This window comes from Ascidiella aspersa, chromosome 6 (assembly GCF_963924565.1).
Source record: "Ascidiella aspersa chromosome 6, kaAscAspe10.2, whole genome shotgun sequence".
In the NCBI taxonomy this organism is placed as follows: domain Eukaryota; kingdom Metazoa; phylum Chordata; class Ascidiacea; order Phlebobranchia; family Ascidiidae; genus Ascidiella; species Ascidiella aspersa.
Window position 1 is genome coordinate 15,761,343 of NC_139452.1, and position 15,891 is coordinate 15,777,233.

The 15,891-nt window shown below is 36.2% G+C and overlaps 1 protein-coding gene and 2 non-coding genes across 3 annotated transcripts; 1 reads left to right on the forward strand and 2 right to left on the reverse strand.

Moving 5' to 3' along the window:
• Nucleotides 1-1,936: 1,936 nt before the first annotated feature.
• Nucleotides 1,937-15,370, forward strand: LOC146140445 (crooked neck-like protein 1). Its single transcript, XM_083391068.1, has 15 exons — nucleotides 1,937-2,019; nucleotides 2,234-2,323; nucleotides 2,535-2,597; nucleotides 2,731-2,822; nucleotides 2,966-3,124; nucleotides 5,060-5,226; nucleotides 5,393-5,571; nucleotides 6,812-6,982; nucleotides 8,432-8,623; nucleotides 8,963-9,103; nucleotides 9,651-9,890; nucleotides 10,407-10,573; nucleotides 11,083-11,173; nucleotides 13,200-13,292; nucleotides 14,147-15,370. The coding sequence occupies exons 1-15, from the start codon at nucleotides 1,972-1,974 to the stop codon at nucleotides 14,360-14,362; spliced, it is 2,109 nt and encodes a 702-aa protein (XP_083247194.1). The 5' UTR covers nucleotides 1,937-1,971; the 3' UTR covers nucleotides 14,363-15,370.
• Trnastop-uca (transfer RNA opal suppressor (anticodon UCA)) lies at nucleotides 6,029-6,115 on the reverse strand. The gene has a single exon. It is a non-coding gene; the product is annotated as a tRNA-Sec (tRNA).
• Trnay-gua (transfer RNA tyrosine (anticodon GUA)) lies at nucleotides 12,467-12,556 on the reverse strand. The gene is given in 2 exon segments: nucleotides 12,467-12,502; nucleotides 12,520-12,556. It is a non-coding gene; the product is annotated as a tRNA-Tyr (tRNA).
• Nucleotides 15,371-15,891: the final 521 nt, after the last annotated feature.

Here is a 15,891-nt window from a genome sequence, read left to right on the forward strand (position 1 = left end):
TGACTGCAAACTCCAGCGCAAACTGCCCTAACTTGCACTTTCTCAAAGTTTAAATGTTCGCGCAAAACGCGTTCAAACTCGATTGTGATGATGTCATCCGCATATCGGCCAATCGGACGTCGTGAGGAATAAAATTATATGCGCGGTAGCGAAGCGGGGCGGGGTGGGAGGTGGTTGCGAGCCAGCAGGAGGCCATTGATCCCAATAGCGCTGTTTCCCGCGGGACACAAAAAATTACATGCGATTTGTTTTGCGATTTGAATATCTTTAAATAGAGCAACCTATATCTATTGTCAGAATATTTAAATCTCTTTGTTGAAACGCTTTAAATAACGCATTTTTTTCAAAACCTAGACGTTTAATCATATACGTTAAATAGGATCACAAGCAAAACGTAGAGTTTATCATACGTTAACATGAAACTAATCTATTTAAATGTTTCCTACTAAAATAATATTACACTTTAAAACATTACTCAGAAAGGTTTACATAACGTACGTTTTTTTTTAAACTTTAACGCTTAGCGATATACGTAAAATGAGTTCATAAGTAAAACGTTATATAAACGTGGTTTATTTTCTAAATTTATGAGTTACATATAAACGTTCAAGTAACGGTATTTTATTCACAACTTACTCAGGCGTTTGAATAACGTTGTTAAACGGGTACGGATTTTAAACGTCATTTACGATTAAAACAAAGCTGTATTCATTTAAAGTTACTTATTAAGGTTTACATAACGATTTTTATAACATTAACGTCTAATCAGATACGTTAAATGGGGTCTTTTGTAAAAGCTATAGTGTGTTACGTTTTTTTAACGTTGTATAAAATAAAAAAAAAAACATCTGTTTATGTGTTGGTTTATAGCGTTGACATAACATAATTAAATTCTTATCGTTAACGTACGATTAAATACCTTTAAAATGTATGACTTTTTAACGTTATTCAAAAAAATTGCATTTTAATGTGGCCTATTAAAGTAACACTAACGTCATAAAAAACGCAACGTTAACGTCCTAATAAATGTTCAGAACTTACGATTTTTAAACGCTTGTTTTAAAGTTACATAAAAGTTTGTAGTTTTCGGGTATGTAAAAACATCGTGTTTACGTTATAATAACGTTTGAACATTAGTTTTAGCTTGGTAAACAGATCAACGTTCGGGAAAAACCAAGATATAACATTTACTCTGTTGTGTTTCGACGTACTACCACTTTACAACCAATTGGTAACGTTGTAAAATGGTTGTATAACGTTTTGTGTTTGCTGGGTACCCTGCTGTATTACCTTTGCTTTGTATTAAAAGTAGAATAAAATTAGCGTTATGTTCATAACATACAGTTTATTTTTGAATTACTACACTATTCTTGAAGTGTTATATTTAGTTTAGAGACGATTTACAAAAATACAGGAAAAATAACCATAAAATTTTTGATAGGCGAGTGATATTGGGGGTTTACCTAAACATTCCCCTAAGTTAATCATCATGTATTTTTTTGGTGGGGATAAAATTATTTTTTCGTTTGAAAGTTAAGACTAAATTTATTTGTAACGTTAAGACCTGAAACGTACACCTCTTGGATCTTTACATGCTAAGTAAAACTCGGAAAGTTGGGCGTTTAATAAGTAGAAAATGCTCTTAGTTTCAACCACTAAAAGCCTACATGCTTGTAGTACTACAGCTTTGTTATCCCAAAATAAGCTTTTCTTGAATAAAGAGAGTTTCTTAATGAACAATTTTTTAAAAGTTGTCAATTGAAATCTAAAAACAATCTTGCTATGTCTCATCTAAATAAAAGAGTTGTCTAAAACAGTGTTTTCGTAGCATGAGTTTATCTCTTCATACCAGCCTATAAGCTAAGTTGGTACAACACCATAAAGTTTTATTTTTATCGTTGTTAACTTCTAAACTATATGTTCATGCATAGTGTATTTTGTATTAACAATTTAAAAATAAAACCCTTTAAAATGGAGCACACTATGGGAGGAAAGCAAAAAATGCCGAAGATTGCTAAGGTGAGTTACAAGCATAAATATTGGTTTAAACTTTAAATTCAGTCAAGTTTTAGTTTTATTATTTAAGTTTACTTACTACCTTTACCCTTCCATTTTTCTGACGTAAGAGCCAAGCTAATGTCAGGCAGCAGTTATATATTGTTTTGACAAAATTGTTTTTGTTTTTTTATCATTAGATTTATACATTTGTTCAAAATGATTTTTTATGTTCAAGGTCAACAACAAAGCTCCGGCACCTGTTCAAATTACAGCTGAACAACTTCTTAGAGAGGCGAAAGAACGGGAGCTAGAACTTGTCCCTCCGGTATGTTCTTTTTACCAATTATTTTGCCTAATGTTTCCTCTTGTATTTTTTTGTAACTTGAAGCTTGATTTTGGTTACAATTTATATACCCATAAAATACATTTTTATCAAATTTGGTATTGCATTAATTGCAGTCAGTAAATAATGTATACAAGTAAATGCAATCAATAATAATGCATATACAAGTGTATAACTGTATATATGTATTTAGCCACCTAAACGCAAGATAACTGATCCAGAAGAGCTTGAACAATACAAATTAAAAAAGAGAAAGGTAAATGCAAAAATTTATGTGTTGTTGATATTTCTTTATCTAGCTTTATTACAAGTTGCAAAATGGTTTGGTAAAAACAAAATTAAACCAAAAAAAATAGACGATTTATGCCTTTTGTTGTTTTTTTGTGCAGTACTTTGAAGATATGCTACGTAAAAACAAATCCTCAGTCCAAAACTGGATAAAATATGCATCTTTCGAAGACAGCATGCAAGAGTTGCAAAGGTATTTACTAATGCTCCAATTTTCTTTAACTATCTGGAATTGAATAATTTTAAATTGAATTCAATAGTTTAGTGTAAATAATTGAGGTAAAATGTAGGTATTTTCCTATTGATATATTTTAACAACATTAAATTTCTTAACAGGGCTCGTTCTGTGTATGAGCGTGGAATTGATGTTGCACATCGTTGCATACCCCTATGGCTAAAATATGCAGAAATGGAAATGCGCAATAAGCAAATCAATCATGCTAGGAACATATGGGATCGCGCTGTAACAATTCTACCAAGAGCCAACCAGTTTTGGTATGTTTTTTTTTATTAATCTTTTTTCCTGCAGCAGGGAGTATGTTGCGCCCCCACCGCGACCTGCGCACTGGGGTCTGACCCCTGACCCCATACAGTTGCCCGGCGGGTCGCAACCACGTGAGTTCTTGTTGTTTGCAAAGGTTTCTGGTCAGATAAGCTACCTGTCATAACCACAACTAAAATTCCAATCAAAAGTATATTGTTACAACGAATTAAAACGTTATCAAATAGCATTAGTGAACGTTATTTTCAAATTAATGTGAGACAGACAGCCACCGCCTATTGCAGCGACTGTCAGCTAAAACTTCGCAAAAGACTTCTCTAGAGAAAAGCTCAAAGCCGCTAAGAAACGACATGTATATAGCCAATACGTAGGAAGAAAAAGAACACAAAAGTTACGTCATATTTGGCCAATAAGACTGGCCGGCTCTCTAAAACATGGCTTAGGCATTACAGCGGCCATTCTAAGGCCAATTTGCAGCGGGAGTCAGACGCCAGCAAAACAAGTGGCTTGTGTTGCAGAACGTGAGAATACAGCCTGCAAGACTGGCAGTTATAGATTACGAGATTAAAGGTTACATGTCAAGTTTGAAACGAGGCGAACTGAAGCAGGAAAACACAGGAATTTTACACACAACAATACGGAAAACTTTGCATCATCAAATATGATATTATGTAACCGAAGAACATATTTGGCAAACGAAAGCTAAAACGCGTAATTCAAAGTCCTATTTAAAAATTCGTAAGATAACTTAATGAACTCTAAGATTTGGCTTATGGCAATTAATTAATTTGGGTGTTTAAGTGTTGATAAACACGTAACAGAGTATGAGTTAATCCAAATGGTAGTGTTTCACCTAGAAGGCATTATGCTATGTTTTTCTAGGAACATTGTTGATTGTGTGAAAGTGAATGGTAAATACAAGCTCAAACTAGGAAAAAATAACAACTGCGCTTTTTGACCTAATGCTTGAATTCCTAATGTAATCAGATTCATTTTCAATTGCAAAACATCCTAGATATGTCCCTGGCAAACACTTGTTGTAATAAAATGTTAAAAAATTGGACGTTTCAGCAACAAAATTGTCATTTAACAAAATTTACAGCGCCATGAGACCTTTCTGAGTTTGGCTTTAGCTCTTGACTAGAGAAAGGTTACTGTCCCCTACTTTAGAATCTATGTTATGAATAACTACACAGAAAATGTGATCTGTTATGCAGTTCAATATTGTGCTTAAAATATACAAAATTACTACTGCCAGTAATGTATAAACAAACCTTACAACAAAACCCAATTACACTGTGCGTAACCTTACTTAATATTGACCTAAAGTTAGACTTGAGTAACCCCGTAGTGCATTTTGTCTAAGACCAGTATGTTTTATGACGGCATTTTACTTTTTAAATTTAACCTTTTAAGGAAAATTGCAAACTCTGCACCTGGCATTATGTACTAGTCGCTCACCAAATAACATTTGTTTAACACTTGATGATTAGGGAAGGTTATTGGTAAATAATTGGACGCCCGAAAAAAATGCTGACATTGCTCTACATTTTAAGCAAGCCCTATAAGTGTGTCACCACAGCAACAAGCCTTAATCCACACTTACCATTTGCATATACGTACAATTAGGCACAACCTTTTGCAGTGAAACAAAAAATTATGCCAGTTCTAATTACCTAATACATAGGACAGAATTGGATTAGAATCCCAGTTGATATATAAGGATTCAATATTCTAATTAAAACATTCATAAATAGTTAACTTTTTGCCGTTAACTTAAGTTTAAGTAATAAAGGACTGGTAAGGCAATTTGGCTCAGATTGCTGGTTGGCCACTAATCTAAATGCCTGAAGGTAATCTTTCAGATTATATATATATATATATATATATATATTCATTATATTGAAATTATTTTTCCAATTATTTAGGTACAAGTATGCTTATATGGAGGAAATGGTGGGGAATGTGGCAGGTTGTCGTCAAGTGTTTGAGCGCTGGATGGAATGGGAACCAGTTGAACAAGCCTGGCACTCCTACATAAATTTTGAACTGCGCTACAAGGAAGTTGACAGAGCTCGCCAAATACATGAAAAATATATCCTTTGTATACATATAACAGTTAAACTATGTTTGTCAATTGATTTACGTTACTTTGATTCCTTGGAAAGTTGCCTTTTCTGCACTATGTGTGATCAATATTATCTTTTACTAGTTATTTGCATTGATTTCTAAACCACATATTCCTTGACTGCAATGTTTACTTGTCTACATCCATCCTGACATAAAGAATTGGATAAAGTATGCAAGGTTTGAAGAGCGCTTTGGATATATTGCAAAGGGTCGAGCAGTTTTCGAGCGAGCTGTTGAATTCTACGGAGAAGATCACATGGAAGCAAATTTGTTTGTTGGGTTTGCAAAGTTCGAAGAAAGACAAAAAGAGGTAAATTTTAACAATCTTGGTCATTTTTGCCTTGTAAATGTTGTTACAAAGTTATACATCTTTAAGTATATTTTCACACTGAATAATTTTCTAATTCTTATTTGTTAAAAATGGCAAACAACTGTTTTTGGTAGTCAATATTTCACTGTGCCCCCGTCTGAAAAATATGGCAGATCACGATGAGATCATGAAGGTACACGGCCGAAAAGTATTGTGGGACTGGGTGCAACTAAGGTCAAAATTACACCCCACCATTTTGGCATATGGGAAAATCGAGTGCATATTCATTTTCTAGAGATGCAGGTCTGGTCGATCGCAGGTGCACTTGCCATACTTTCCATATGGACTGGGCCTATACCTGAAATGACTAATCGTAACATTAGAAATCCATACTTTTTTGGCATATGACACAAAAATTTAATAGCCAGTCGAAAAATATAAAATCGGTCCTAAATGGCGCCCAGAAGGTGGAATTGAACCACTCTGACGCTAGTCAGCTACAGGTTTGAAGCCTGCACCCCAGACCACTGAGGTTCATCTAGGCACAAATTTACCCTCGACTGGTTTATTTATCCTCCATCTTTGTTCAAATTTTATCGTTTGTGGGTTGTGCAACTCGTCAACTGTCAGATTTAGCATCATGACGTAATATTTGTGTTCGTCTTTTTATACTTTACCTATGCAACGTTTGGTGTGTTTCACTCAATTACCAACACGACAATTCATTACCCTTGATTAAACGGTTTGATGGTAAGTGCCCCTCTCATTCAGTAATTGTAACATTATTTCAGGGCCACTAAATTATTAAAACCTGTACTATGGTCGTATTAAAAGTCTTGTAAAGCTGTCCCGGACGCTTTCCAGGTAGTACGCAAGTGTTATTGTAGCTGGCTAATTTGTCTTTCACCATTTTAAACATGGCAACCTGAAATAATAAAATCATTTCCTAATGTACAGTATATACAGAACAAATTGTAATGTCACTGTTCTTATTAATCCGCTATCTTACTTTGTGGGCCAGTATTTAATCAAAAAATATATTTGTCCGCCATCAAATCGCCTGGCATACTTTGAGATCATCGTTTTGTCAAACTGAAACCAAATAGACGCAATTTTTTTGTTTTTTTCGGTTTTCGTATTTTACTGCACAGTACACACGATCTGTCGGTACGCTATTTACATTTACAGTGTGTAAATAACTACTAAGACCGGCGATACTGACAAAGTAAAACTGTTTTAGTACGAGCGCGCTCGCGTCATCTACAAATATGCACTGGATCGTATCGACAAGCAACTGGCGGGCGAACTATTCAAGGCATACACCATTTTCGAGAAGAAGTTTGGCAACAGATCTGGGATCGAGAATGTGATCGTCAGCAAACGAAAGTTCCAGTACGAAGAGGAGGTTAAGGTGTGGATTTTGTTTACAGTTTTATTTTCAACAAAAGCACATTGTAGAGTGGTCTTGTTATTTCATTTTGCCAATATGATTACTTTACATAAAATTTGTTTTGCTAAATGTCTCTGACTATTAAAAAGCTTGACCGAATTTGGCAAAATGTTTGTGCCATTTTATATCCGACTTAAGGCACCTAAAATTCAACAAACTGGTTTATCTAGATCAGTGATTCCCAACCTGGCGGTCGCAAAGAGTTGTCTGGGAGACTGTTGCGCCCCCACCGCGACCTGTGCACTGGGGCCTGGCCCCTGACCCCATACAGTTGCCCGGCGGGACGCAACCGCGCGAGTTCTTGTTGTTTGCAAAGGCTACTGGTCAGATATGCTACCTGTCATAACCACAACTAAAATTCCAATCAAAAGTATATTGTTACAACGAATTAAAACGTTATCAAATAGCATTAGTGAACGTTATTTTCAAATTAATGTGAGACAGACAGCCACCACCTATTGCAGCGACTGTCGGCTAAGACTTCGCAAAAGACTTCTCTAGAGAAAAGCCCAAAGCCGCTAAGAAACGACATGTATATAGCCAATACGTGGAAAAAAAGAACACGAAAGTTACGTCATATTTGGCCAATAAGACTGGCCGGCACTCTAAAACATGGCTAGGCATTACAGCGGCCATTCTAAGGCCAATTTGCAGCGGGAGTAAGAGGCCAGCAAAACAAGTGGCTTGTTTGGCAGAACGTGAGAACACCGCCTGCAAGACTGACAGTTATAGATTACGAGATTAAAGGTTACATGTCAAGTTTGAAACGAGGCGAACTGAAGCAGGAAAACACAGGAATTTTACACACAACAATACGGAAAACTTTGCATCATCAAATATGATATTATGTAACTGAAGAACATATTTGGCAAACGAAAGCTGAAACGCGTAATCTAAAGCCCTATTTAAAAATTCGTAAGATAACTTAATGAACTCTAAGATTTGGCTTATGGCAATTAATTAATTTGGGTGTTTAAGTGTTGATAAACACGTAACAGAGACTGGGATGTCGCCCTGTAGTATTTGATAAAAAAAATCTTCATAAGAAATAAGCAATATGAACTAAAGTTTAGCAGTATAGAAGTGAGCAAAAGCAACCGCTGGCGCTAGTCTAATATTAGTGTTCATATGACTTTTGCTGAAGTGAACCATTCGTGTTTATGACGTCACCGTTACACTTTTCAATTAATGAATCAAGCGTAGCTTCAGTCAAATATTGTCTAATAAAAATGAATGAACGCTCAAATCTAACTTTAGCTTGTTGCGCATACTTATAAAATCCGGACATTTTAGTCAAATTTTGATACAATCCGTCTATGTTTTTTCTAATTTAAATTTTACCAATTTTTATTTTGTTAATGACTCTGGGTTATGTATCATACACTATAATTGGGGGTCTATAATTGCCAGGCAAATCCACACAACTACGACGCGTGGTTCGACTACCTTCGGTTGTCAGAGGACCAGGGCGACCCTGATGCTACGCGTGAGGTTTACGAGAGAGCCATCTCCAACATTCCGCTCGTGACCCAAAAAAGGCACTGGCGTAGATACGTTTACCTCTGGATCAACTACGCTTTATACGAAGAACTCGAACAGAAGGTGGTGTGTGGTAGTTCGTCGTTTTACAGATTTTCGTGAGATCACTTTTACTTGTAAAGATGTTATTATTGTGTACCTGTCAAAGTGTTTCCATTGAGTGTACTTATGATGAGGCAGTTTTAAGTTTCCAAAAAGATTACCTTTCTTTTATACAAACATGCTATTGCTACCAGGCATAGTATACTACAAATATAAGTTTCGGCTAAGTATTTTCCCTGATGAAGGCTTTCTGAATAGTTAGCCGAAACGTTGGATAAACAAATATATACCAGAAGAACTTATATTTTTTCTATGTACGTATAGGTCGTAATGATTGTCAACTATAGTATTTTGTGATAGGACGCGAACAGAACGCGCGAAGTGTACAAAGCTTGCTTGGACGTGATCCCTCACAGGAAGTTCACCTTTGCCAAGATCTGGATCATGTTCGCCCATTTTGAGATCCGACAAAAGGATGTCACGCAGGCCAGGAAGATATTCGTAAGTTTACTGGCCGTGATCGATTTTTGGAAGGACAGACGCGGAAGGCTTTTCCTTAACATTTTATTTAATGCGCGTCAAATCAAAGCATCTTATGTTTGTTTTTTCTTCGTTTACTTAAAATATTTGATCGTTAAAAGTAAACAAGTCTGTCGATTATAATAGTTTGATATTTGCGACATATAAAATTCACCGTCGAAAGCCCACCCCAACCGTAAGGTTTCCCACGCTCTAGTTGATTGACTTTGATTCCCTATACCAGTGTTTCTTAATCAGGTGAATGTTTCACCCCAGGGTGAATAAAATTTTTGCAGGGGTGAACCAACCAAAAGGGGTGAATAAGGGTGAACCGTCAGAAATGGATGTTATCTTGCGAGCAGGGCGGATATTCCGGGTGTGCTGTTATAAATAGACGAGATAGTTTTTTTTCATATCATGATACAAGGGTGAATGAAATCTGGAGATAGATGCTAGGGGTGAACAAAACTAAAAAAAAACTTTAAGAAGCACTGCCCTATAGTCTCCAATGTCGCAACTCTTGTTCCAGGGAGTTGCGATCGGCAAGTGCCCGAAGGACAAGCTCTTCCGTCACTACATCGAGATGGAACTCCAGCTGCGCGAGTTCGACCGCTGCCGTATCCTTTACGAGCGATTCCTCGAGTACTCGCCGGACAACTGCACTTCCTGGTGCCGCTACGCCGAACTTGAGAGCTTACTCGGTGACGTTGAACGCACGAGGGGAATTTTCGAGATCGCCGTGGCGCAACAGAGGCTTGACATGCCCGAGGTGAATCCGGTATTGCGATAATATTACTTGATAGGTATGTCACTGTCCTATTGAAGCAGTAGTTTGTCCAGATGCATTATTGTTAGTCAACAACTGGAATTCTGCAAATAAATAGATAGGCTATTTAAATAACGAATGTGTATTTTGTAGCACCGATTATAGCCATGTACCAAAATCTGTTTTCATTTTCGACTTCATTGCACAGTTTTTGCGAAAACAAATTAGAGATTGGTTAAGACAACTTTATGGTGATAATGCATTCTAAATTAAAACGCCAACTCCAGAAACGTTAAAAAAACAATTGAATTTAACATATTGATATCTGTAGTTTTATGCGTATTGCTATCTGTACTTTTATACGTATTGCTATCTGTACTTTTATGCGTATTGCTATCTATACTTTTATACGTATTGCTATCTGTACTTTTATACGTATTGCTATCTGTACTTTCATACGTGTTACTATCTGTAAGTTTTTTCGCACCAAATGACAACTTGATTTTCGACCTGTTTCAGCTTCTGTGGAAGGCGTACATCGACTTCGAAATGGAGCAGGAAGAAACCGTGCGAGCCCGCAAGCTGTACGAGCGGCTATTAGAGCGCACGCAGCACATCAAAGTCTGGCTCAGCTATGCCGCATTCGAAGCAACGGGAGGGGACACGGCCGCTTTTGAAAAAGCGCGGTAGGTGTAACAGTGTATAAACCATTAATATAGTGGCTTGATCCCGTTTGATGACCTCCTTTAATTAAGTTGTATAAGAACAAAAAGTAGGAGGCAACTGTTGTGGTGGTTTCTGGACCGACTACCACTAAATATGCTTAGCTACGGTCTGGGTTTGGCCGGAGTTGAAATATAGAACCTCACTGCAGGCTAGATTTTTCTGCCTTGTGCAACAAGTTCGATTTTACCGTGTGATATCGACAACAGCCTTTATAGAGAAAGGTGTAACACCTTTAAAAAGTAATTGCAACTGCAATATGAGGAGACAAGGAATATGTGTGTTCTCAGCGTTTGGCTAAGAAAACGACCACGAGGTTCATTTTACGATTTGCAGTATAAACTTCGTAATAACCAAAAATAGACTGCCGTATTATCGGCTAAAAAGATTAAACAAGTGTCTCTCCGACATTTTCCGGTGTCCACTGTGTTTAACATATGAGTTTTATATCTATTCTTCTTTTGTAATTCAGGCAAGTGTACAAAAAGGCAAATCATGCCCTGAAAAATAGCGATGCGAAGGAAGAAAGATTAATGGTTTTGGAGGCGTGGAAAAAGTTCGAGGTATGGCCAGTGTTGATTTTATTTTGGTAAAACTTGCATTTAAACAATATTTTAGAACCCTCGCCATTTGGCGACTACATCGGTAGGAGAATCAGCCAGAAACCGAATAAATTGTTCCAAAATATTAAAATAAAAAGTTTTTTTATATTTATATTTGTTGAAATAGTTCTCATATATTTTCTCACATTTTTTTGCAGCAATAATATGTGTAAACATGTCGTACCACAATTGGCGGGAATTAGTTTGGTTATACCACTCTGCAAAAAGTTAGGAATCAGTTTATTTTTAACAACCTATCTATGTAACAGTGCAAGAGTTAGAAAATTAGATATGGGCACATGTAGGCTACACAAAAGTTAGCAACTCAGAGTCAAGGAGATGACGACTTTCCTTCTTAATTGTTTGAACATTTCAACTCTTGGTGACCTAATTATGCTTGTCTATGACCTAAACATGATAAGCTTTACCGTTCATACAATCGTTAGGCGATTAAAGCGTTTAAATCAAGGTTCGTGTAAAACTTTGGACTCTATTATCCTGTGATCTAAACTATTTTCTTAAAAATTGATTTTTAAGGTAATTGTAAAAGATAGATACAGCAAAAATGAATTAGACAAGGCAAGGGGAACGTCATTTGTGCAAGCATTAACAAATATTTTTTCAATAAAGAGGCTAGCAAAACGTTCTCACGAAAAAAATATGGAGTCGAACCAATCAATAATTTTATTATTCTTTATATTTGCACAGGCATTGATGAAACTTTTGTCCTGTATAACTTCTGACGTTGTACATTTCTATGCGGGTTGTGCGTTAAAAATGCAACATTCAGACAATTTTGAATAACAATATTGAGACGACCCGAACCCAAACGTTTGTGCTAAAGCCGCACGCAAAAAATTGCTTGTGCAAAAACACGCAAAATGAGTTAACTTTACCAAAGTTAAGGGCAAGTTCTAAATTGCACAAATATATTTATGTAAAAAACAGCCAAAATTCACAACAAAAGTAAAAAAAATAATTATCTGTTTTATTCTATAACTGTCGACTTAAAACACTTTTGTTTTAAATTGTAAAACAGGTTTTAATAATTTTAATCACCCTTCACCGACTTCGCACACGGCCATATAAAGAAAAGTATTCCTTAGTCTGGGCTTAAAATCCAGTAATTTTAGATTTTGTTATGGCACGCCAAACCAACATTTAATTGTATTTTAAAGACTGTTTTATCCATTTACGGTACAACTAGTTACTTTAAGAACGCTTTTTATGAAATTTAACAATAAACAAAAGACATCCTTCGAGCCGGAGTCGAACCAGCGACCTATGGATTTCTGAAGTTATAACCGCTACAGTCCACCGCTCTACCAACTGAGCTATCGAAGGTGCGGAGAAAAGTTGCGAAATAAGGCTTCTAAACTCTCGCTTGGCAGAGCGTAGCGTCACAACATAACTTAAAACTTGAGGCTTAGTTTATGTAAAGTTGCTGCGTTTATTAGAAAAAATTATCATATAAGGACGAACTATAATAATCCTTTTTGTAGTTTATTTTATGCTAATGTAATTGTTGCGTTACATCGATATATGGTAAGAAATGGAACTAAACATAAATAAGACATTTGCTCTCTAATTTTGGTCATACATTAAATTCTAAACTTGCTGCTGCATCATATATAGTACAATTAATGTTTTTTTAGCTAGTAATCCATAAGTAATTGAGAAGATTAAATTATTTGAAGAAACATTTATTGTTTTCATAAATATTTAGTTATGTTTCGTTAATTTTGAGAAGCAAAAGGGTTCAGTGAAAATCTGTAATAAGTCACTTTAAAGAGAATATACAGAATATTTTACTGACATGCCGTTCCAACAATTTACTTTAACGGAACGCCGTTCCGGATAGTACCGGCTTACTTTCACCACTGCAACAATCCATCAGACAAACTGTGACGTTAATTCGGCAAACAGTTCAATGGATTGTAATGCTTTTGGGCAACTAAGTCCGCGACTTGGCATATATTGTTTACAGACCGACCACGGCACCGACGTCACACAAGCCCACGTGAACAAGTTAATGCCTAAGCGTGTGAAAAAACGACGAAAGGTTACAACAGAGGGAGGGGTAAGAACTTGCAATTATACCACTCTGGCTTGAAAAAAAGTATTGTACCGATATGTATTAAATGTGTTTTTTCACGGCGGATAAGTGGGCTCTGCCAGAATTTCGACGCATTAGTAGATAACACAAGATTGATTCTTATAGGTGCAACACGTTGTATTAGATCAGGGGTGGCCAACAAGCGACACGCGATTTGTTATTTAGAAAAATTGTCAAGAATGCTAAATTTGTTATTCAGTCAATTGTCAAAAAATATTAAATTTGTTATACAGCCAATTGCCATTGTTTATTCACAATATAAAACAATCGCAGCAACACGACAACAAACAATTAATTCTGATATTATAACATTATACTGTAGTGGAGGCTAGCATTCACATAATTATATAGCTTGCTGTGAAGAAGCAAAAGTTAGCTCACTAAGGGATACTCAGATGAATTAATGCCCTTTTCTATTATACAGCTTTTATCCAATCTATCTTCAGTATTTGGCTGAAAACAAACGATTGCAAAGAAGCAGTTAGGTCAATTGTAATGGTTTTCTTGATTAACTAAACAAATAATTTTCCTGTATAAATTACCGTTTTTATTCTTGCAAAAAATCGCTTTTAAGATTAAAAAGAATTAGTTACAAAATTTGGCACGGGAAGAAGTTATATGATAAAAAATGGCACGCCGGCAAGTTTGAGTTAGACACCCCTGTGTTAGATCAATTCAAACAACCCTTCTGACCATTTTATTTTAAGTTTAACGTTTCAACGTAATGTATAGTGTATACGAACGGCGATAAACGAAAACATATTTCGCGTACGATTTAAAAATTGCAAAAAAATATTTTTTTTACCTCTTTCTCCCAGATCGACGCAGGGTGGGAGGAGTACTACGACTACATCTTTCCAGAGGAGGAAGAAGCCCAGCCCAACCTCAAGCTCCTTGCCATGGCGAAGATGTGGAAGGCAAAACAGGACACGGGAGAATCGGACGCGGATTCGGTGGAGGATAGTTCTGATGATGAGGAGCAAGACGACGATGTACCCATGAGGAACACCTCCGAGATATCGGAGACGACCTGAATCTGGTAGATTGTGTTCGTCAGATGGAATTTGTGTAAATTTCTGGAATCCTCTATGAAACGAAGTTGTCGGTGGACGAAGTTTTAAGGCGCTTTTCGAAAGTGTATCGATTTCTCCAAATAAACTTAAGCGAAAAAACAGTCTTTTACCGGATGCGTTTCTTGTACCTATTTACATATGCTTCTAAAGTTTGGTGTTGAACACTTATTTGAAGAAACTTAAAAACCTTAAATATCGTCTTTTAAGGAGGTATTTTAATATTTGGTAAATCATATTCCAAACGAGTAATAACTTTAGTTTGAGTGGATAGAATAAAAGTAATATTTTTGAATACAGAGATTGAAGTAGTAGTTTTCCACGTTTCTTTTTAATTTCGTATTTTAAATAGATTTTGCCTTAATCGGCGCCGTAAGGTGTCTTGAGGTGCTGCACCAAAAGAACTCCATACCATTTTTATGGTGCAAGGGGTCTACAGATAACTTTTCATATCCAAGTACTGTAAACTTTATCCGGAACGATTTATTGTGTCCGAAGCATAATTCATAATTCAAGAGGTCGTGTGCAATGCGCCTCTGTTCGTTGTATTCGATTAGGGCTACCATATTTTCAGCACCCAAGAAGAGGACATTTTTTTGCCGACAAGTAAAACGAAAGTAGAATTGTTACGTTTGTGAAAAACGTGCCATATCCACAAGTAATGCATTCAGCTTCGAAATTAATACGTCATTTTCTGAAACAAGGATATTTCTGGCATGGCTCATCAGTAAACAGAGCTTCCTCTTCGGAGTTATAATTTATAGCTTATTTTGCTTTGTGGTTGTCTAAATTTAAAGAATATTAAAGTAAAATAAAAGCATCTGCCGAGAAACACCCTGTGTAGAGTACAGACCAGTGGTTCTTAACCTTTTTATTAGCCGCGCCTCTTGTAATTTTCCTATGCCTTGCGCTTTGACCCCTATACGAAAAGCAATTCGGCATTGTTAATTAAATATTACTAAGACAACTTCAAAATAGGCTTTTCGCATTGGGCACACAACAAATTGCTCGTGCTCGACACGAGCTGATTTTGACAAACGTGTTGTGAGGTCATTTACTCCACAGTTGTAAGGCTGTAATGTCGAGCGCAAATAAAAATGCCAAGCTTTAATATTAAACATTGCGTTATCGTGTTTCAAAAGATGTGACGACACACAATACAACGGCAATATTGCAAAATCATTATATATTCGCGCAAAAAAGTTCAAGTCCCCCTGTTGGTAGCCTGTTATCATATGACGCAGGTGGGGCTAATTTAACTCTCATTATTCATTAGGTGTCTTTGCCTCATGAATTAATTTCACTTGTTCGAGGTAAAATCTTATTCAAATTGAATTGTTCATCTTTTGCTTCGTATTAAGCCTTAGCTCAGTTAATAACAACTCGACCTTGCAGCAGCAACCATTCTGTTTATTAACTGGACAAGACTGGAAATATATTGATATAACGCGCTGCTTATAACAAGGTGAAAAATTGCGACATTTTACAGCAGC

Excerpts from the sequence above, each read along its gene's own strand:
- LOC146140445 (XM_083391068.1), top strand. The coding sequence starts at position 1,972 with ATGGAGCACACTATGGGAGGAAAGCAAAAAATGCCGAAGATTGCTAAG. Across the intron at positions 2,823-2,965 it reads AGCATGCAAGAGTTGCAAAG|GGCTCGTTCTGTGTATGAGC; the intron begins GTATTTACTAAT and ends ATTTCTTAACAG. Across the intron at positions 9,891-10,406 it reads AGAGGCTTGACATGCCCGAG|CTTCTGTGGAAGGCGTACAT; the intron begins GTGAATCCGGTA and ends GACCTGTTTCAG.